The sequence below is a fragment of the Lutjanus erythropterus genome, chromosome 14, assembly GCF_056507025.1.
Source record: "Lutjanus erythropterus isolate fLutEry1 chromosome 14, fLutEry1.hap2, whole genome shotgun sequence".
In the NCBI taxonomy this organism is placed as follows: domain Eukaryota; kingdom Metazoa; phylum Chordata; class Actinopteri; order Lutjaniformes; family Lutjanidae; genus Lutjanus; species Lutjanus erythropterus.
The window spans coordinates 36,754,110-36,776,504 of NC_139330.1; the positions used below are offsets into that span (position 1 = coordinate 36,754,110).

General features: G+C 39.4%; 2 protein-coding genes across 3 annotated transcripts in view; one reads left to right on the plus strand and one right to left on the minus strand.

Moving 5' to 3' along the window:
• The window catches only part of slc18a2 (solute carrier family 18 member 2), a 39,380-nt gene extending 29,778 nt beyond the window's left edge, over positions 1-9,602 (plus strand). For both annotated transcript variants that reach the window (XM_084735707.1, XM_084735708.1), the window contains 6 exons: positions 1,749-1,827; positions 3,517-3,568; positions 4,617-4,680; positions 4,774-4,893; positions 6,915-7,048; positions 8,713-9,602. In XM_084735707.1, coding sequence (XP_084591833.1) covers positions 1,749-1,827; positions 3,517-3,568; positions 4,617-4,680; positions 4,774-4,893; positions 6,915-7,048; positions 8,713-8,820 — 557 coding nt within the window. In that variant the 3' untranslated portion in view covers positions 8,821-9,602. The remainder of the gene's footprint in view (positions 1-1,748; positions 1,828-3,516; positions 3,569-4,616; positions 4,681-4,773; positions 4,894-6,914; positions 7,049-8,712) is intronic.
• A 6,989-nt stretch (positions 9,603-16,591) lies between these two features.
• The window catches only part of pdzd8 (PDZ domain containing 8), a 62,316-nt gene continuing 56,512 nt past the window's right edge, over positions 16,592-22,395 (minus strand). The window contains exons 4-5 of the mRNA XM_084736149.1: positions 19,961-20,123; positions 16,592-19,861 (exon numbers count right to left, since the gene is read on the minus strand). Coding sequence (XP_084592275.1) covers positions 17,499-19,861; positions 19,961-20,123 — 2,526 coding nt within the window. The 3' untranslated portion in view covers positions 16,592-17,498. The remainder of the gene's footprint in view (positions 19,862-19,960; positions 20,124-22,395) is intronic.

A 22,395-nucleotide genomic window follows, 5' to 3' on the forward strand; every position in this document is an offset into this window, starting at 1 on the left:
CCAATGTTAGCTGGGATAGACTCCTGCAACCCACAGCCCTTCCGGAATAAAGCGGTTACAGAAAATGAATGAATGAATGAATGAATGAATGAATAACACTGGATCATTGAACACTGAATCAATTCAGGTCAATGTATTGTTACACCTGTACAGCCAACAATGCTATGTGCACCTGGGGAGGAATACACTATGTGGTTAGGCCTGTTTACACTTGGGTGTATAACCTGGCATGGCAGAGACAAGCACCCAGGTGTCCATAGCCAGCAACGCTATTTGCATCCAGGCTGTAAATAGCTAATGTGGCTACTTACACTTGCATGGCAGAGACTAACCATGATCTTTTCCTAACTAAGTCATTTTGTTTCCTAAACTTTACCAAAGTGTGACTGAAAGATGATAATAATAAGAAATAAAAACAACAAAAACTGAAAATAATAAGTGAGCAAATTAAAAATCAACACTGACTTCTAGGGCCATATCTAATGCTGATCTAAAGCACAAGTGGAAAGCACAAGGCGCAATGAATTTAATTTATTCAGGGTGTGTCCAAATCTACCTTCCCGCCCATTGCGCCACCAGTGCACAGCGGGATACACCTATCAGGTGTGCCCATTTGCGCTCATTTATTCATCAGCGAGTTTAGGCCGAACATGCAATAAACCAATCAGACAGTCTGCTCTAATCACTTTTAAGAGGCAGGTGCACCAGGAGCACAAGCGATAGCAGCGTGATGGCAGATTTACCAGGAGGAAACAAAGAGAAAAGATTTTCAAGAGAGGAGGCAGATCTCCTGGTTCGAGAAGTGACAGCCCGAGAGTGTGCAATTTATGGAGACAACAGGATGTCTCTAAGGCAGCTTCATGTGGAAATAGTTTATTTTATATTAACGCCTGCAAAAAGCAATACAGTAAATTAACTTTAAATGTCATACATCCACCTTGAATCCATAAATCCATTTTACACACCACTACATCCACCACAAACTCCTGCTCTGTATAGACTCTGTACAGGCCAGGTGTAATTAGCATGTGACAAAAAGAGACTCTGTATTATATTGAATTTCTGCCATTTTCTCCAGATAAATCCCTGTAAATCTTACATACTGGACCTTTAATGTTTGGCATGGGTGAGCTGAACTGTGATTGATACTGCATACATGTCATATTGGAGTTATGATAACAATGACCTTCAGACATTTAAATGGCATCAACATCCAAGTCATAATTACAACAGATTTTCTTCAAGTTCCTATATTGTACATACAACCTATGCAAACTGAGATGTGGCTCTCTGTTACTGAGGCTCAGTGGTCATTTTCTCTGGTTCATCACTTTTAAAAAACTATCATCAATCACTGCTTCACATTTTCTTCTTTACATAGTATACACACATTTGTTAGTTAGTGACTTAACAGTGTCAAAGTGTCAGTCCTCTATCATCCTGCTGGATATTTTCTACACCGATTTTCTCCTGCAGTCTTTAGTGTTATTAGTTTGTTTTTCCAGTCTGTTGTATATGAAGTCTGGGTCAGATAAAAGTATGAGTGGGGAACAGGATATTAGGGTGTCATATGTTGGCAGGTGGAAAGCACAAGTCTTCATTACAGACAATGGAAGATGTACAGCAGCTCAGTGATGAGGCGCTGATAGAGATCTGCTTATCTCAGAAAGCCTGCCCGCACCTTTATTCTCTCATTTTTGTGTGTGTGTGTGTGTGTGTGTGTGTGTGTGTGTGTGTGTGTGGCCCAGGCGTCGCTTTCTTACCAGCTTCCATCTCCTACCTTATTGGAACCAACATCTTTGGCACATTGGCACACAGGATGGGGAGGTAGGGAAAGAGATGATCCTTATCTACTCTCTGTTTCTGTCTCTGTCTCTCTCTGTGGGTGTGATATCTGTTTCCGCTCCTCTAAATGAGTTTTCAGTGTTTTTTAGTGTTTGTGAGGCTGGCTTTATTGAAGCCTTGATGATACAGAGCAGCCATCATTTCTGTGTGTGCATATCTTCCCTTGGAATGGTATCTGGGTTACATCCAAAATGTTCTTTTGTTTCTGAGTATTACCATTAACCTTTTCAGCACTACCATAAACCAGTCCTCTTTAATGTTAAAATGGGACTTTCAGTTTCCCAACCAAAACATATCAAACTACTTGTGTACTATTTCTTCTAATGCTCTTGGCACAACCAGTGCTAGAGGTTTAATGGGATAATTCACTCCGACATGCGAAGTTGACTAAAAACAATGTTATTTACACCATGGTTTTAGCCTGAATTTTCACTGTAGATCCTTAACTTGGAGCCACATTTACATGCACACTGTCTGAACTGGGTGTGTGTGATGTGATGGTGTGTAAACGGCATGTTACGGCTTTGGGAGACTTGGATTACACCAGATGAACAGCATGGAGGAATTCTATGTTTTTATTCTGTTGTTTGTTTTACCGTTGAAAAATGGTCACCATTGACTTCCATTGTTTGGGAGATTCTGCAACACTGTTTTCCTATGAAACTCCAGCAATGTTTTGTGAACAAATATGTTAACCTGACCCTCAATCAGCATGAGGGTGAGTATATAATGACTGAATTTTCATTTTTGGGTTAACTATCCCTTTAATGTTGCTTCTGGCCACTGTGGTAGTGTTGCTGCAGTCTCTAATGCCTCTGTCACTACTACCATTACTTTTGTAACCTACATTTTATTCTAAGGGGATAGTTGGGATTTGGTGGGATTATATGAGGTCCAACCAGACTTCTCTGACAAAAACAGTGATTTTACCTCACAGACAAAGGAGTTTCTGGTCTACCGCTGGCTTGATCTCTAAGTTTATTTGTGTTATTGTGTTTGGTGTCTTAAAAGGTTAGTTTGGATTCACCAAATTCACACAATAACATAATCAAACTAATCAGTCGAGGCAGCAGTAGACCAGCAAACAAGGACAAATGAGTCTGGTTGCTTTGGAGTGAACAATATTTGTTTTTTATTACACAGTGTTGTTAAATATTCACTTAATTACAATTAATTACATCATTCTAAGGTCTGTTATTTCTGTATAGCTATGTTGTTATGAAGAACAGACCATTGCTATAGATGCAATTCTGATCATAGACTCTGGAGGAGCAATAAACCCATTTTCAATTAATATTTTGTGTCAAATTGTTGTTAAGTCGCCATGTGTTATCAGCGTTCCCGTTTCTTTCTTTTTTTTTATCAAAGTGTGGCCCACCTCCACATGAGCCACTTCATATTTGAACAAAAAGATTAATTTTTCATAGACTGCTTATAAAAGGTAGAAATTGCTCATGGTGATGTGTTACCTAAACTGTTCATTCCCAGCTATTAATATTTTTAATGTATTACTGATGTTGATTGGAGAGAGTTTACATAATTCTGTTTACCTAAAAAGCAAGTACATATGTACTAAGGTATTATACAGTATTCAGCCTGTGGAGATAAATGTATGCAGAGACAATTATGGTAAAAAATATTTTAGATAATAGTGACCTCTCTTCCTTACAGATGGCTTTGTGCTCTCATTGGAATAATGGTGGTTGGAATCAGTGTAATATGTGTAAGTATTAGACAACTGCATCATCACTGTGAATCCAAACATCAGTACTGCTCAGTCACTGAGGGCCTTATCTTATGCTGCTCTAAAGCAAGTTGAAAGCACAAGGCGCAATGGATTTAATTTATTCAAGGTGTGTCAAAATCCACCTTTGCCAGGGGTGCAGGGGTATCCTACCCCTAACAACAGACAGTGGGATACACTTATCAGCTGAGCCCAAATTCTCCGATTAATTCATGGGTGAGCTTAGGGAGAACATGTAATAAACCAATCAGAAAGTCAGCTCTCATCATCAAGCTTGTGTGCTGGGAGTGTAAACATTGGCAGCATGATGGCGTATTTATCTGCAGGAAACAAAGAGAAAAGATTTTTAAAGTTTGGAGACAGATCTCCTGGCTTCAAGAAGTGAAAGTGTGAGAGTGGAGTGTTCATGTGTAAAAATGTAATACATGAACCCTAAAAAAACATGCAGATATGTAACTGGTTACATTTCATACTGAAGCACCTTGAAATCATGTTGTATTTTACATTTCATGATTACCATCATCATTATTATGTAGCTGGCTGAGGAATGGGGAGATGAGTGAGGAGCAGGGGAGAGGAGATTCTGGCTGTGAAGCTGCACCTCAATCCGGCTGAACACCCATCTGAGCCGGACTGAGGTGTTGCCATCCTGCTCATCTACTCCCCCCAGGTTTTAGCCAGTCTAGCCATGCACCTTCATTTTGTCTTCATTTTTAGAGAGACCTCGCACAGACCAGGTGCAAGTTAATTTGATGTCTTGCAGACATGGCAAAAATGGCAACTGTGTCAGTGTGAGATAGCGATGCCACTTCCTCCACCAGCACAACGGCTTTGCACTGGGTGTAATATAGGGCCCTAAGAGTTTAAAACACACTGAACTCTAAGGAGGATGTGTCAGATGATACAGTATATATTCATATTCTCAAGCAGTAGGAACTAAATGGTAGATCCACTAAATGTGGATTTTAAAGTGCTGTATAATGTACACTGTAAATTAAAAATTCTGATATTTGTCTCTCTGTTCTAGATTCCATTTGCCACAAACATCTATGGTCTGATTCTTCCAAACTTTGGTGTAGGTTTTGCGATTGGTAAGTCTGCAACAGTAAATATAATACTGGCCTTATGTAATAATGTTCTCTGCTGGCTCAACATGAACCATCTTTATTGTTGATGTGTTCCAGGCATGGTGGACTCCTCTATGATGCCTATCATGGGTTACCTCGTAGACCTACGGCATGTGTCTGTTTATGGCAGTGTGTATGCTATCGCTGATGTGGCTTTCTGCTTGGGATTTGCTCTAGGTAAGCAGGAGTCAGAAACACAAAACGTCTCATACAAGTTATTAGACACTGAACAGCATCACAGCGAACCAGAGAAATCTTTGGATCATCTCATCTGTCTGAATTCTGCCCTATAGTAATTAACTGTGTTTCCAGGTAATGTCTCTGGCCTTCAGTGTTTGGTTTATATACCTGCATACAACCAAGGAGAAAAACATTTTCCAGCCCATTGTTAGTATATTTAATCTGCCATCTCTGCTTCCAGATATTGTTAGTTTTGTGTAGGGCTGGATTCAAAAAGTTGATTTTCCCATTCAGATCAAAGGATCTGATGTCGATTCATTATGCCTTTTCCCATGGATGTGTGAAGCTGTAACCCCGTAAGGTCTTCATCACCTAACTTTCAACTGTTGCCAGTGAATGCTGCTTAATGTAAACATGAATCATTTTTAAAATATATTTAGCCTTTAATTTGAAAGTGTTATTACTAAAGAGGAAACATGTTACATGTTTATATTGTAAGTACAAAGAGGTGTTTTTAAAGCCCTGATTCATGGTTACTATTAACAAATTACTATATGTGTTTCCAGTTAATGGGTTTGGTACCTGGTCTTTATCAGTGTAAGTCAGGACCAGTGTCAATACACTATATTTAGAATATTTTAACCATTTTATTTCTGTGTCAGACGGACTATTCTGACAGGAAACTACTGTCATATGAGCCCAATATCACTCTCTTTAAACCTTCAGACTCTCTTGACACAATCAGTCATTTTAGCTCACAGAACAGCCTTTGGTATCTTAAAAGGACTGTCCAGTTTCATTGTATATGTTACTGCTGACCCTGTCTACCACAGTACATTGCTTAGCTTCCTACACTGGTGCTCACTAACACACTGACTGTGGAGCAGTACCTCATAAAACCACACTTCAAATAATCCCAACTATCCCTTTAACTAGAAACAGGGGCTTATGTATCCCATTTGTGATTGTTGCACAGAAAGTACTGTTTGTGTTTCCATGTAAGAAATGTCAAAAAGTAAAATACTGACAATATTGACAATATTTTCATGGTCAATAATAAGTGTAATTTCCTATTACCAAATGGTCTTATTATTGCCCCGCTATTCGTTTAACAAAATATAAACCCCATCCCACCAATATTGATTTCTAAACTCTTCCTATGTTAAAATATTACTGTTGTGTTGTTTAAAAATGAATATGAACGTGTTTTCTTTATATTATTCAAGGTCTGAAAACACTGCATCTTTTTTGTTATTTTGACCAGTTGTCATTTTCTGACAATAAATGCACTAAATGGCAATATTTTAATTTCAAATTTGAGAGAAATATTGTCAGACGTTTATAGAATAAAACAAAAATGTTCATTTTACTCAAACACATACCTATAAATAGTAAAACCACTGCAAAATGATCAGTTTCTCTGGACTGATCATTTTGCAGTGGTCTCTTAATTTTTTCCAGAGCTGTAGATTAGCCTTTTGTTACCCCATTATTATTACATGGCTTTGTTAAATACTTGATTCTGATTGGTGGATTACAGCATTCTAAAGTCTGTTATTTCCATATAGCTATGTTTAACAGACCACTGTTATGAAGAACAGACCAGTGCTATGGGCACAGTTCTGATCATAGAGTCTGGAACACAATAAAATCCTTGTTAAATCACGAAAATAATTTTAAAATTTATATTTTGTGTCAAATTATTAATTTGAGCACAGTGAGCAGGTCACTATTGTGGAATGAACCTCTTTAAGATGTTTCTTGCTGTACATTATACCTTTATTACCCTGTTATCACATGATAACTGACATTTATATTATTATTATTACTACCATGTTGCAAATATTAAATCTAAATGTTACCAATATTCTCATGGTTACAAAGGACTTGGTTACTTCCTCTGTATGCCTGCTGTTACCAGTGTACCATCTTGTCAGTTTGGAGCTGCAGTGCAAAGTGCTGCCCTCATCAAACCAAACAAACTAATCCTGCATGTGATCTGTCCTCTGCTGCTGCAGGTCCATCTATTGGAGGATCCATCGCTGAGAATATTGGCTTCCCCTGGGTGATGACCATAATTGGAATAGTCGATATTATGTTTGCTCCTCTCTGCATCTTTCTCAGGAATCCACCAGGACAAGAAGAGAAAATTGTAAGACTCAAAACACACTTCAGTACAGTCAACCAAACCCTGCACAAACACACTGAGATCAGGAAGTCTAGGAAGGCTATAAACAGACAGGAGCTTGGCTTGGCCTGATAATAAGTTGCCGTTACTATTTTTTTGTGTGCATGTTTGGAACTCCTAAGTAAATGATAGTGGAATCTCATAGGCAATGCTAGAAAAAAAAGATATTCTCCGAGGTCTATATGTGTATCTTGTCTAAATACAATCAAAACATGCAAATTCATTAAAGGGTAACTTTGTAATTTTTCTGGACCTGTCTGGACCTAGACGCTATATTCCCATGTTTTTTGTGTCTAAGTCACCAATGGGGACAACAGTTAGTGAAATTGGAGCCATGAAACAGGATGCAACATAATCCATCTTCACAAGTACGTCCACTAAACCTGCTTGTTTTTCCATTAATAGGCTCAGATTGTTATTCTAATTGTCTGACAACATGGAAGGGATCCCTACAGAGGGAGACCTTTTTGTTAGAGAGTAAGATACATTTTCTTTAACCAGAAACAGCTGATTTATTCCTCTCGCCAAACTAACTAGACTCCCTTCATCTTCTTCATCTTCATTCAAACACAACAAAAACAAAATAAAAGTCAATAAAATGTCTTGGTTTGTTTCTCTACTGTTCCAACAATAACAAACGTTGGTTTTGTCTAAAAATAAAGTCTTAATTCACTGAGTTAGATGTGAAAATATCAGGAGAAGAGCAAGAGAGGTCAATCATCAGAGAAGCAGCAGAGAGAACAGAGCCAAAATATTTTCACATTTAACATGTTGAATTAAGAGTTTATTTCCACCAAACCAGAGTTGGTGACAGTTTTGGAACAGTGGAAAGATGAACCAAGATGTTTTTAGTGAATTTTATTTTATTGATTCTCTTCACATGTTGTCAGACACTAAGAATAACTGTTCGAGCCAGTGTCAGTCAGTGGCAAAAACAAGCACTTTTCGTGGACACACTTGGTCGATGCACTGATGCCCAGAGGAATTACATTGTAGCTCAGTTTAGTTCCTGTCAGCTGTAGCGGTCTCATTTGATGTTGCATTCATGTATGTGCAGTGTTAATTTCTGAGGATGTGCACAACCATTGCTCCAAATGGACGCAGGATGTGTGAGGCAGCCATGATGTGTAGGGGTGTGTGTAATTAGAAACAAGTAAATTTTCGGCCTTATTCACAGAGACACAAAAACATGCAAAACAGCGTCCAGATTGAAAAGTGTCAAAGTTGCCCTTTAAGAACTCTTAGAAAGGAGTTGCCAAGTTGTCTGCTGTGGCTGAACACAATTTTCCATTTCCTCTTAGGGCCTGACAAAGGCCCCCCCAAAAAATGAATTTCCATTGGACATCAATGGACGGCATGCAAATTCTTGTATGCTTGTGGCTGAACCCTCTAATCCTGCACCCCCATCTGTCCATTTGTTCATCTCCATGCAGCATCTGCTATCACTCATCACCTCTTTTCTCCTTTACATTCTGTTTGTATTCACTCTCATCCATTCATCTCATCTGTCATTTCTGAACTTGAAACCTTAATTGAAGTTTATTCAGGAAGAAGAAAGTCAGGGAACTTTGATACATGTTGTGGCAGAAACAACACTTTTCCACACTTTCCAACAATTGTCTTTTCAGGCCATTTTGATGGACACCAACTGTTCAATGAAGACAAGGTCCTACTCCACACAGGGGACGTACTACCAGGGTGAAAACATGGATCCGGAATATGACGATTATGATTAACAGGACACCAGCCATGCAGGTTAACCCTTCAGAGGATCTATTTTGTTGTACAAAAAAAAGGAACACAGAAGAAAAAAAAACAGCCAAGCTATTTCCATGTGAATGTCAATATTCAGTCTTCACTGTTCAGTGTCCTCTTAGCAGTTGTACTGGAGCAAACCAAAGTTGTTCTTGATTTGTGGTTGCAAGCGCATTATGTGAGAGATATTTTTTTAGCCAACAGCCTTATTCAGTAGAGAGATGTGTCAGAAAGCACTTTTAGGCAGTAGGAGGGTGCTGAGAAACAGGTACGCTTTGTTGGTTTATTTGGAATACGAATCTGTCTTAATTCATGTGTCCACCATTAAAAGTCTCATTTTTATCCGCTGTATGTCCATGAGTATTATCACCGACCTTGGTGTGCAAGTTGGTATTGTAATTGTGAGGTATGTCAAGAAACTGTTGTCTGTTTAAAATCCAGGGCGATTTGTTGGCCAGGTCTTTGGTCCTTGTTTGCATTGATACAGTTACAAAAGTACATATTTAGGACTAAAACAGCTGCAGCTCAACTGCTCTGGATGAATTACATGTGGAAATCAACATGTGTGGGCTGCTTAGGAAAACAATATATCCTCCTAATAAGAACAGAACTTGTGTTTGTTTGGTTTTTTTTTATTTTACATTTTGGCAGTTTTAGAGAGAAAGATAATTTAAAGCTGCTGTTCATATTATTTTTATTTAATAAATCATTAATACTGTAAATTCTCAAATAGTGGCCTTTTTTTTACTGCAATGACAGGAAGAATCAGTAGAGAGAGGTGTTTTTAAGGCACATTCAAAACTTCCTTTAACTGACACTGACTTGATATATTCACTATATCGAGACAACAGGCACATTTCCACAGCACTAATTCCATCAAGACAACAGCAGAGTCATGTCACACCAAGCTGAGCTAATATTCACTCACTGATTCCAGTCATGTTTTCTCAGTCGTTATGTTACATTAAGCTACAGAGAATTACAGAAGCATAAACACAGACCAGTTTTGGATGGATGGATGAATTTCAATTGTGATCCAGAAAAAAATGCATTAAAATAACTGCAGTAAAATCTATAATCTATTTCTCCTCTGTCATATTTTTGACAAAACATGCAAAAACGTAGTTAAATACAGTTAAATACCTGTGCTAATGATAACAAACTGCATTCCATTTGGATTATCCAGTTCCAGGATATTGGTATTGGTCTTGGTCTAGCTCTGGAGCTGCATGCAGCTCTTTAGCTCCTCTCCAGTGGCTCCCTGTGGCTTTGGCAAATCATTATATATATATAAAAGAGAAACAAAAAAGCAAACTCAAAATTTCAAGGCAATATACTACAATAGATTTTTTTTTTTAGTTCTGAGTCCAACTCGAATTGTCATATTTAAGCAACTACTAATCTGTTGAGATAATTTATTGAGAAAATGCATTTAAAGTGAGAGTGAATTTTTATCTATATATCTTTTTATTTATTTATTTATTTTTTCATTTAAAAGAATTTCATTTTTAGGCACCAAATGACACAGCTCACTGTGACCATTTTTTTTTATTATTTAATTTCTAAGTCAACTCAAAGATTCAAGTTTATCTAAAACAGAAAAGTAAATTGGTCTTGGTACTGTGCACACTGCCTCACTTCAATGGCTTACTTGGACACTTAGTGGCACAGCAGTGAGCCAGGTGGAGCAGCAGGCCGTTTACATTTTCTGTGAAAAAATAGGCTCCAGGCCCCTGCAACCTTCTGTGGATATGTGGTAATAGATAACAAATGAATGAATGAACTTTAAATCCCTCACAAGAAGCAGGATAACCAGGTGGTGTGCAGGGCAAAGTCAGGGTCTGTGACCCTGAATGGGTGTAAAATCATTACATTTGTTTTTAACAGTGCACTGATTTGAATCAGAAACCAAAATAGCAACAACAGTCGAGCTGCTGTAAACTGTGTTTTGATTGACAGCTTAGTGGATCTACCCACAGGCGTCTGAGTGGGGGAGGTGTCGCAGTTTCTTGGTGACCTTGTCACTTATGTGTGTTTCTGCCCAGAACCATCATTATGTTATTACTGACTGACACCCATGTTTCACTTGCTCTGACAAGTTCAGATGTCTGCTGTGGGAAAGGTCTGCTGGTTTGTGTTCAAGATGGAGTAATTTCTGTGTTAAAGGAATAGTCTTCTCATCAGACTCCCAACTAAGACAGAAAATAAGCATATTTCCAAAAATGTCAAACTATTCCTTTATTAAAGGTACAATTTTGGGATCCTCTGTGTTTATATTAAATATTCTGACATTTACAAATCTCTGCAAAAGTGAAGAATCTAAAAACATGAAATATAAAAAGTATTCATTTTTTCCCTGACATATGTAATGTTTGGTGGAGTGAAGAGGCATCTCAAACTATAGTTGGAGACTTAAAGAGATAGTTCACTCAAAAATGAAAATTCAGTCATTCAGTCATCTACTCCCCCTCATGCTGACTGAGGTTGGTGTGACATGCACCATCACACCACACACACACAGTTCAGACAGTGTGCATGTGCACATGAACATGGCTCCAAGCTAAGCATCTACAGCGAAGAGTCAGGCTAAGGACATGGTGTAAATAACATGTTTTTATTCAACTTGGCATGTTGGATCTTTAGGAGACTTGGAGCAGTATGGAGGCATTTTATGTTTTTATTCTGTTGTTTTTTTACATTTGAAAACTGGTCACCATTCACTTAAATTGATTGGGAGATTCTGCAACACTGTTTTCCTGTGAAACTCCAGCATTTTGTGGACTAAAAATCTACACCCCACCTTCAATCAGCATGAGGGTTACTGAATTTTCACTTTTGGGTAAACTATCCCTTTAATCCTACAAATAATCTTCCTAACTGTGGGTTATTATCAAATCTCATACATACAAAGTGGTTTCATAGACAACCATGACCAGTGGAACAAGAATGATTTCATTCTACTGCATGCTATACTATCTGTCTGTCATATCACATGACACTGACCTGAGTATCTGCCTTATGGATGGGTTTAACACAGCTGAGACCACTGGTGGCGTATTTCTCTCAGAAATTCAAAGGTGTTGATCATGTCCTTCAGTTGAACTACTCCCTTTTCTACAGTGGATTCAGGAAAGAAATGACTCCTCATGTTCTCTTTAAACCACTGATCAAGTAGACACGGGAGTATATGAAAAGACAGTATGTCAATCAGCATCTTTTCCTTGCATAGTTACATTATATGCCTTAAATTGTGGTTGCACATCCTCTACAATAATATATAATCAAAGTCGCCATTCACATCCATTGTTTGGCAGATCCTGCAACACTGTTTTCCTGTGAAATTCCAACAGTGTTTTGTGGACTAAAAAACTAAACTCGACCTTCAATCACCATGAGGATGAGTTGATAATGACTGAATTTCTCATTTTGAGTGAACTATCCCTTTAACCTAAATGGATACAGTCATAAGACCGCAAACATAAGCAGAATTGCACGTAAAAAAAAGTAGCTAAAACATAGCTGAACACGATAAACCCTGTGTCCTCACTGCAGAGCACTACAACGGGTCTTATAGCAGAAATAGTAACATAGTGAAGGAAACTACTGTGCTCATATCTGAATGGAAAACGCTTTTATTTATTTATTTTTAAATTCTAAAATATTTCAGTACATTTTGGCCACATTTTTGTTTTTTCTAATTAGTTAGTCAATGCCTTTAAAACGTGTTATCCAAAGGGATTATTTCCTTTGGTAAACTGTGATGGATCTGAAGAACCTGCCTCTGTTTCAGCTCCGTTTCTCAGAAATGTGTGGAAAATGACACTATAAACTAATTTGTTCTTAGAGTCATGAAACATCTGTTGTGTTTAGAATCTGCTGTGATGTTTAGAATGTTGTGTCATGTATTGTTTGTCAGTTTCCTCATAAACTTGCTAAGGGACTGTCAACATCTGTCCCGGACTGTATTGGATTTTAGTGAGCTGGTAAAATAACATGATTGTTATACTTTAGTAAGAGAAGCAGTTCATCCAGAAATGTGAGTCAGCAGATTTGCTAGTCTGAGCAGACAGACTTTCCTCTGCAGTCATACAAGTCATTTGTGGATGTAATATTTTTGTAGTTTTGTTAATCCAAAATGTTTTGCAGACAATCAATGCCTGTATCATTGAGCCTTCTTACATGTATGTCATTGGCTGGATGTTATGTTTTCTAACCTGTGGGAACACCATATCCTATTAAATGTGGAATAGTCTGAAAAACATAAATGACAACAGTGAATGAGAACATAGAGACAGGTGGATTTTCAGCACCATTACCTTTTGGTGCATTTAAAACACAGAATAGTTAAGCCACTGTTGGTGTTACCCCAAATGCTGTTTGACATCATTGACATGACAGTTTGGAGTAACATGTAGAGCCACCATGAAAATATCAAACTAATCTGCATGCATTTCAGTTTTTGTAACAAGAGTCACAGACTTGATAGGCTATGCTGGGTGGTGGAGGACAGCAAAATGAGTTGGCATGATGGGGAAATGTGGGAGAAGACACACTGTAATCAGCCTGTCCATCTCAACACTGGGCTTCAATTACTTTGCAGATGCTCACACAATACCTCCCCTCCTCTCCCTCTTCACTAAGAACCCAGACAGCTGCGGTTTCACGGCAATGCACAAACGACACTGTATAAAAGAAGTGGACACTGTCTGAAAAGTGTCTTAAACCTGTATTCTTTTTAATGGTCATGTCTAGATGGGAACTCTACATTTGCCAAACTCTCACGAGATTTGTATGTTTTGTTTCTTCATTGCGCCTGTTGTACAAACTAATTATGTTTTATAACGTGGCAACGCGGTGGTTAGGATATGCTTAGGGTTAAAACACTTGGCTTTTGAGAAGCCTTCAAAGTCATTTATTACTGTCTGTTTAATGTCTCACTGTACATGAAGCAACACAGCCCTGCATGCCCTTTTTATGCAGTGCTGTTTTCAGTCTGAACACTGGGCAACAACTCATTATTGCATTGTTGGTTTTGGTCTTTCATGGGATTTGTTCACATTAGGAAAATGATAGATATATTCATTAAATATGTACTAAATTTAACTAAAAAACTAAAATTAAATATTATATTAAAAAAATTCTTCAAGTTTTCACTTACCAACTTTTTTTTTCCAAAGCTACTGTTTTCATAAAAGTCTCATTTCAAATGGCTATTTTAAAGGAGAGTGACTCATTTTTGCTGTAATGCTTGTACAGGATATCTCTGAGGACAGCATGTAAAACACATTTTCACCTCTACACCATGTGGCCTTGTTTCTTAATGCAAAAGAACATGCAACTGAGTAACTCAGTGGCAGAGCACCAACACAGTGTATGTAAATTACACTATGAATACTTGCAGCTCATGTTAACATCACTAGCTTATTTTGTATTACTGTCCTTAAATTCAGATTCCCTCTCTCTTGGGGATGCACGATATATTGCATATACACTCAATAAAAAATATAAACAACATGTTCAAGTAAAAAATCTATGTACTCAAAAGGTTTATTTCTCTTGAATTTTGTTCACAAATTTGTTGAAATCCATGTTAATGAAAACTTCTCCTTTGCCAAGATAATCCATCCACCTGACAGGTGTAGCATATAGAAACGCTGATCAAACAGCTGGATTAGTGTACAGGTATGACTTGGACTGGCTGTAAAATAGGCAGTTTTATCTTGAAAAAAAAGACATCCCAGACTACTCTGACAGGGCTTACCCTGACATTCTTATTCTAAAAAACTAACCAATCACTCCTCAAGCCCAAACCTAAAGAACCCAACCAACCTCCTGGAAAACTATTTGTTGTCTGTTGCCCTATGTGAAATGGTCATAGTTGGTTTTTGGTCTTTGTGAACAGATGATGCTGTCATCAGTCGTCATGAGCAAAGGTCTACTGAGCAAAGTTTTGTGTTCTGATTTGCTGGTTGGGTTCCTTGTGACATCTGGATCTTCGAAGTTCTCCAACGCAAGCTGATTTAAGCACGACACAGACTGATGGGAATTCATTGGAGCTTGTTTATTTAGGTTATGTACAATAAAGCTTCATCACATGAGCCTTCTCGAAAACTGTGTACAACAGCCCTCACATACACAAACAGAAAGAAACACCATTTGGACCTGCTGAAAGCCATGGTGGGCAGTCATTTTGTAGGTGCAGTTTCAAAGGTTAGGACTGGTAGGGGTGGGGGGGGGCAGAAGCGTGTCATTATGAGTTCTGTGGAAAGAGCACATTGTAACAACAGCAGCAGCAATAGCAGTTAAAGCAGTGCTTCTCAGGCCAAAAGGGGTTCACGAGTGAACTCCTCTCAGGTTCTCCTTGGTCCCCAAAAACCCTCAGGTTCCATTAGCAGACAGATGGGCACACAAAGGACACAAGAAAATAAGAGAAATCACAGACATGGGGATTCACTCCTGATTATCAGCTTCATTTCCTACAAAAATATTGCACCAAAAATCTGGATACACAGAGACAGAGAGATTGACAAGTATAGCAGCCAGTAAGCCAATATCTACATGAGCAACAGATCCACTACACAGAAAAGAAGAGGACATTTGACTTTGCTTCCTCTGAGTCTGGCTGATTACTTTGATTACTTTTTACTCTACACTGAAAATCTACCCTCCGCTATCTCACTCACAACAGGTGCATTTTGGGTGACGTCTTGTTATTTTCATATTTATTCAATCTACCATCAGTTTGGTTTTTGTACTTAATGCAAGAAAATCTAAAGATGCCTTTATATATACATATACATATATATATATATATATATGCAACATTTCAGACACCTTAACATTGCAATATGCAATGTTAAGGTGTCTGAAAAGATTAAAAAACTCATCGATCTATTAGTCCTGCTGAATTCTGGATCCTGTTTTATCATTATTTTTAATGCAGGGCTGTTTTCTGAATGGCCACTTATTTTCAATAAAGCTTTGACTCTACTTCTCTTTTAATGGAGTTCACCATGTATGCTTGTTGAATGTCAATTCAAATGAACTGTGATGGACTGACACCAAAACCTGCGGATATTTTTCAAACACTATCAAACCTAACCTCAGTGAATATCCACTAACAAAACTGCTTGTATTTGTGCTGTGTGATGTGGAACTGAAAATGCAAAATAAGCATCAGAATAAAGAAAGAGAAGGACATCAACACTAAAAAGTAAATATGCAAGAAATGCAATTCTCTCTTCACAAACAATTCTTTTCCAGTGGCTCTCTGAGGGTGTAGAAATAGAGGAGCAGGATAGCACATTGGAGCTGTAGCTGGTCATGATAGAATCACTGTAACAGGCTATATTAATGCTTGATGTTTCGCAAGGAAATGGGCGGAGGCAGTGCCAAACAGCTGCACATACACAAAACACAAAAAGATCATAAACATAAACTCATCTGGGCATGAAAACAACTCATGAAGGCAAATAATCTCCACTCAGTCATATAACTTTTAACACATTTGAATCATCTTCACACACACACACACACACACACACACACACACACACACACACACACACACACACTCACACACACACACTAAACCAAATAAATAAATGTTTGATAATTAACATCATGAGAGCTCCTAGGTAACATTCATTCAAAAAAGTTAATTATGTGCCTTCCATGAAAGTTTTGATCAGTTAGCAATATGCCATAATTAGGTTTTAGAAGTTGGGATGTTCTGAACAAAACATGACTGGGCAAGACAGACAAATAAAACAAATTACAGAAAAAATAAAAATTATAACAAGTAAAAATAACCACCTTCAGATCTCCAAAGACAAACAAAATATGGGTTATACAGTAGAACATATTTGGCCTGACAATGACAAACAAAAAGAAGAAAAAGAAAAATTATATAGATGACTTTACTAATAACTATGCAGCTGCTGTAACCCCAAAGAGCTTTGTGAGCAGGGTAAATAACTTCTAAAATCCAAATATATTACATTAAAAAGTGCTCAAAACAAAAGATATGTATGACTGCTAGCAGAGCCTTAGACAAATTACATGTTCCACTGAGATGGCTGTCTAAACCTGCTCTTCCCTAAAAGTATGTTACAGACTCGCCTTCATATAGGCTTGTTACTCACAGCAAACTAATTTTGAACAATTATTTTCCTTCTCCAAAGTTAAGATGATCCAAACTGGTACACTACAGAAATGTGTGCATTTGCTTAAGTCCTTTTGTCAAAGCAGTTACAGAGAAGAAAGCAAACTGAATTAAATGCTTACAATGACATTTTGAAGCCACAGAAAAACAAAACTGGAGGATACACATGCAGCACTACTGAGGGCAGATAATAGTGTAGCTCTCAAGCTTCCCTTTAAAAACCAAGAGCATGGAAACACCATCGCATTGTGCAAATCAAAACATCAATAACAGGTTAACAATGAATCCTAAGGAAGGAAATCCATCCATCCTTTCTTTTTCAGGTAAAATTAAAAAACAAAAAATATGTGAATCAAACACTGGACCCCAACATCCCCGATATTGAAAACAGACTTCTGAAATTTCCTAATCTCAAAAAAACATCAGGACATTAATTTGCTGGGAGGCTCGAGGCCAAAGCACTTGTTCCTCCTTTTTCCTCCTTTCTAGTCTTATTTAGTGGAGTGCCTCCACACAGATTTGCTCCTCAGTAATGTCATCCAACAGCTGCACCTCCACAGGGCTGCATATGTCACTGTCATAGACCTCTGTCCCCATCAGGGCCTCTTCCTCCAGGGCTTCTCCCTTGCCTTTAAAGACTTGCTGCTCTGAAGGAGAGGTGCTCTCAACTGACTCCAGGTCCTCAATGCCTGCCCGGTAGTGGATCATTAGCAGGGTGAGGGCCTGGAGTCTCTCCCCAGACTTGGCCAGGGCAGTACTAATGAGGGCTTTGCGCCGGGCATCTGTGGCCTCCCTCTCCTCCAGCAGAAGAGCGTTATTGTGCTCCAGCTCCTGGTCAATTTCCTGCTGCAGCTTGTCCAGCATCAACTCCAGCTTCTGGGAGCGCTCATCTGTTGGCAGCCCCCGGTACAGGTCACGGCCTATCTCCTTCACAGCAATGAACACACTGTCATCCAAACCACCTTCCTTGCGTACAAGTTTACTGCTGCCACCACTGCTGGCGGGTTGCTTTGAGGGGCTGGCACCACTGGTGTAGGTCTCAGTATCACTGCTTTCATTGTCTGAGGTGTTGGGAGTATGCTTGGGTGAGGGCTCCACCACTCCAGGCACCACATCAGCCACCTGCTCAACCAGCCGAGTCTTGGGTACCTGGCGGAGGTTAAGCAGGCGGGAGCTGGTGTTGATGATATGGCGCGTCAGGCCGGTGGTGGCCCGGTTTATGGTGGATTTGGCTTCAGGGTCAGCTCCACGCCGTTCAGTTGCTGCCACACAGAAGGGATTTTCAGTGAGGCACTTGTCCTGGCACTTCTTGTGGCAAACGTAAGCGCAGACCATACACTGAGAGGCTGCCTTGGTCCAAACCTTCTTCTTGCAATATTCACACCAGGTAGGGTTCTGGAACTGGGTGTCCTGGAAGTTGTGTCGCACCTCCACCAACTGCATGGCACCATAGGCTAAATCATCACGTGGTGCTGTGGGAATATGTTCCCTCTCTCTCTCCCTTAGATCCTCATCATGGATACTCCCTTCTCGCTCTCTTTCTGCCAGCACCCCTTGATACTCTAACTCCCCCTCAGCTAAATAACAAAAGTTCAGAGTAACATCTCCATAACACAGCTTCTCATTGAAGCCCTTGTGGGTGCTGAGACTGCGTAGTGCAGTGCGGCTGACATTGGCTCTGGGCTCTGGAGGCCCCAGCCTAAAGGTGCTCTGATACTCTGCTGAAGACGTGGCCATACATTCTAGGGCTAAGTGCTCCAGCTGGAGACTGACATGACCCAGGCACAACAAACTGCCCAGCTTAAAGGGATCTTTGCACCACAGGGCCACATTAAGGTACTTATGGTTGCTCTCCACCTCGAACACCACAGATGCCTTGGGCCAGCGTCCTGACTGGTTACGAAACATGGTTTCTGGGGATTCCCAGAGGGAGTGGTCCTCTAGACTGTCCCGTGTGCTGCAAGAGCTCTCTGAAGTTTTGTCCTTTGCTTGATCCACCTTGCTGCTGCTGATCACATTGGAAGGGGCTGGCAGTTCATCACTAGACTCTGCTGACCTGGTAGACTGCTTCACCTCAGCCTGTTTGACACATACCTTCTCAGTGCCAGCTTTGTCCTCATTGGCTCCAGTAGAAGGAGCTTTTTCTGGAGATTTTTCAGAAGTGCTGATGGTGGTAGTTGCGGTAGGAGCAACAGTAGCATTTGTAGTTGTAACGGAATCAACGCCCTCCAAAAGACTGGTTTCTGAGGAGGCTGAAGTCAACCTTATCTGAGGTCTTGGTGGCACTGGGGGTCGAGAAGGAGGAGGTGGGGGAGGGATGGAGGGGCGTTGCAGACCATCTGCTGGATCACTACTGGTCTTCTGTGGTGAGGGCTTTGGTGATTCTTTGGGCTGGGGCTTTAGTGGTGACTGGAGACCCACCAGGTTTAACTTGCGGTTGAGGATAGGTGATATGGTACCAAGCGGCTTAGAGGCCAAGTTGGCCACTGTCCTTTTGGGGCTTTGGTTTACTGTAAGTAAGGAATCCTCCTTAGTCTCACTGGTATTCGTGGTGCTGCTGTTAGGCCCACTAGTCTGGCTAGGTTTAGAGTCCACAATCAACTCTTCAAACTCAGAGTCCATGTCTTTGCTGTCGGATATGTCAGAAAGCGTGGTGATTGGGGCTGGGTCTTCCTCATAACCCCCTGGCTGTGAAATAAAACCTGCTTCCTCTAGCTGCCCAAATCCCTCCTGAAGAGTTCCCAGGCTCCCAAAAGAGGGAGTCTGGTGACGAACCGGTCTCTCATAGAGTACCACCACCCTGTCTCCAGCCTGCTTCAGCAGTTTGGGCACTTGAACTGAGGATGTCACTTTAACACCTGCCAACAGAAACAAGAAGAGGAAATGTTTTCTGTCATTAGTGCAGAGAACTGAATATCACTTTCAAAAAAACTGAAAAAAGGTGACACATCTCAGACCTCCAATAGCGATGAGGCGATCACCCCTCTGCAAGTCTGCCAAAGCTGCAGGAGAGTTGGGCGTGACCGTCTCGATGCTGACGTGCACTGCATCCCCCTCGCTGGCAGGGACATGCCTGAATGTCATCCCCACACTGCCACATGGCCCCTTGATAACCTCCGTCTGATGCACACATGTAACAAGAGAAAACTGAATAATGAAGACCTGCACTGATTTAGAAGTTACAGACCACATACCATATTGTTTATAACTTTTCTAGTTTATGTAGTGGTAGGATTAGTGGGAGTAAGGGACGTTTAATCTCCCTTCCTAAGTATAAAGCAGCATATTCTGTTCTCTCTTTTTAACCAGATTTTCCAGACTTATCTTAATATTTATGGATATGGATTTATGGTTACTACTAAGAGATAGAAGAAATTTGCATACACTATGTTTTGAAAGACTATTTGGTAAAGACGATTTTGAAAAGGTGGTTCAAATATTGTATAATCTGTATAACTTTTTTTGTTTATTTTCTTTATTAGTTAGTTTATTAGTTTATTTTACTAGGGGTAAATTTTGCATTTTGTAAAAGTATTCAAAAAAGGTAATGTTAATATTTTGTAAACTTGGTGTATCTATAGTGAGCTATAGGACAAAGATAAACATTTGGTGAATAAAGCATGGTGTGCTGGAGAAGGCTGTACAACATGTTTTAATTTTGTATTATGATGTTATGATAGTAATATTAACAATTGCATATGATTTACTAATTTAAGATGTTAAAGCTACTACAAGGAACTTTTTTTTTTATTTTATTTTGGAGTCCACTGTGGACAATTGTCTTTCCAATGTCTTGACTGCAAAATGTAATGTCAATAGTATCTATGCGCATGTATGTATGTATGTATGTACGTGAATAAAAATCCCCTCCTGGTACCTTTTAACTGGCTAACTTTGGGCTTGTTTCATTAATAACTGTGGTTGTGGATGGTCTTGTTTGCTTATGTAGTCCTTGTTCCTTAATTAACATTAAGAAACAAGTACTTTATCACTTTTAAGTGATAAACTAGTTGTTTCTTAAACTAGTTATGACTTAAAAGTGATAAACTAGGGTAAAAGTATTCTGACAGAAAGACAGGTAAGCATTATTTCTATATTCACACATATTTTCAATGACAACATGAACTGTTTCAAGGTTAAAATTAAAGATTAAATAAAAGCTTTACCAGAACTCATTTAGTAACTCTTTGGACAACAGGTCTCTGAAATTGAATGGACACAGTAAATTACTAAATAATAAATCAAAGTTTTGTTCACTGCTGTGTATAGTTCTTAGAACGGTCTCCAACCAGCAACTAACAACAGGTACTGTTCTGTTCTGTCCAGATGCAAAACAATAAGAATGACAATAAACTGTGAGCTGACAAATGCAACACTGACATCTGCCTCCAGCACTTTGATGAGAGACTTAGTGAAAGTGGCAATTCTGTGGTAGAAGAGAGAGCTACAATTAACTCCCCACCCCCAGCTGCCTTAATAACAGTCACTGCACACAGTCCAAGTCACATATCCCACAATACACCTGTTGTGATGTGGAGGTTACCGGCTTCATGCCTGACAGATCATCTATCAAATCACAGTGCACGTACAGTGGCAAAACATTTGTGCCTCCCATGATCAGGACGGTGTACATAAACCCGTGCAATTTTATCTGTGATTGGTAGATATTGTCAGCTTACTGGAGACATGTTGGGAGCTTCCTGGGTACAGAGACAGACCTAAATAAGGAGGAGGAGGAAGAGGAGGAGAAAGAGGATGAAGACGGTACAGGTGTCCTGGTTTAAAAGGCAGAAAAGGAAAGCCGACAGGATGTGGGTAGACGGAGACGAATGACTGTAATTTCCCCTGCTGTCATTTGTTACGCTTCTGGTAGAAGGCAGTGATTGAGTTAGGGTTGGCTGTGAATAAACAGATGATCTATATAAGCTGGTAAGGATGGCGGTGGGGGTGGGGGTTGGGGAGGCAGGTTCACTGAAGGCTGAGAGACACTCCTGATCCATTCTCATGGTAGTCCAGCTGGTAGACAACCACCAAGAGGCTTCGCTAAAACCACAACTATATAATTTAATGCTCATTTTTAAGAACTGATACAAAATCATGCTTTGAGAGGCTTAATTCTTACTCTTCAGTTATGCTTGGCTATTAAACCTTGTAACAGGCCAACCTCCTAATGATCCAACTGTTTATTAAATGTAGATGTCAACTCTGCCCGATGGAAAATGTTCCAGTTTTTCATTTCAAAGCACAGTTGTAGTGAGCAGCCATTTCATTTTTTAAAGTGTCTCAGAATTCTCTTAATGTTAATCAAAATACACATTTTAAAACCATAATTCTTATTTAGGGGTCTTTAGGGCATAGCTAACCATTTTTATGCCTAATTAAATCATGTTTA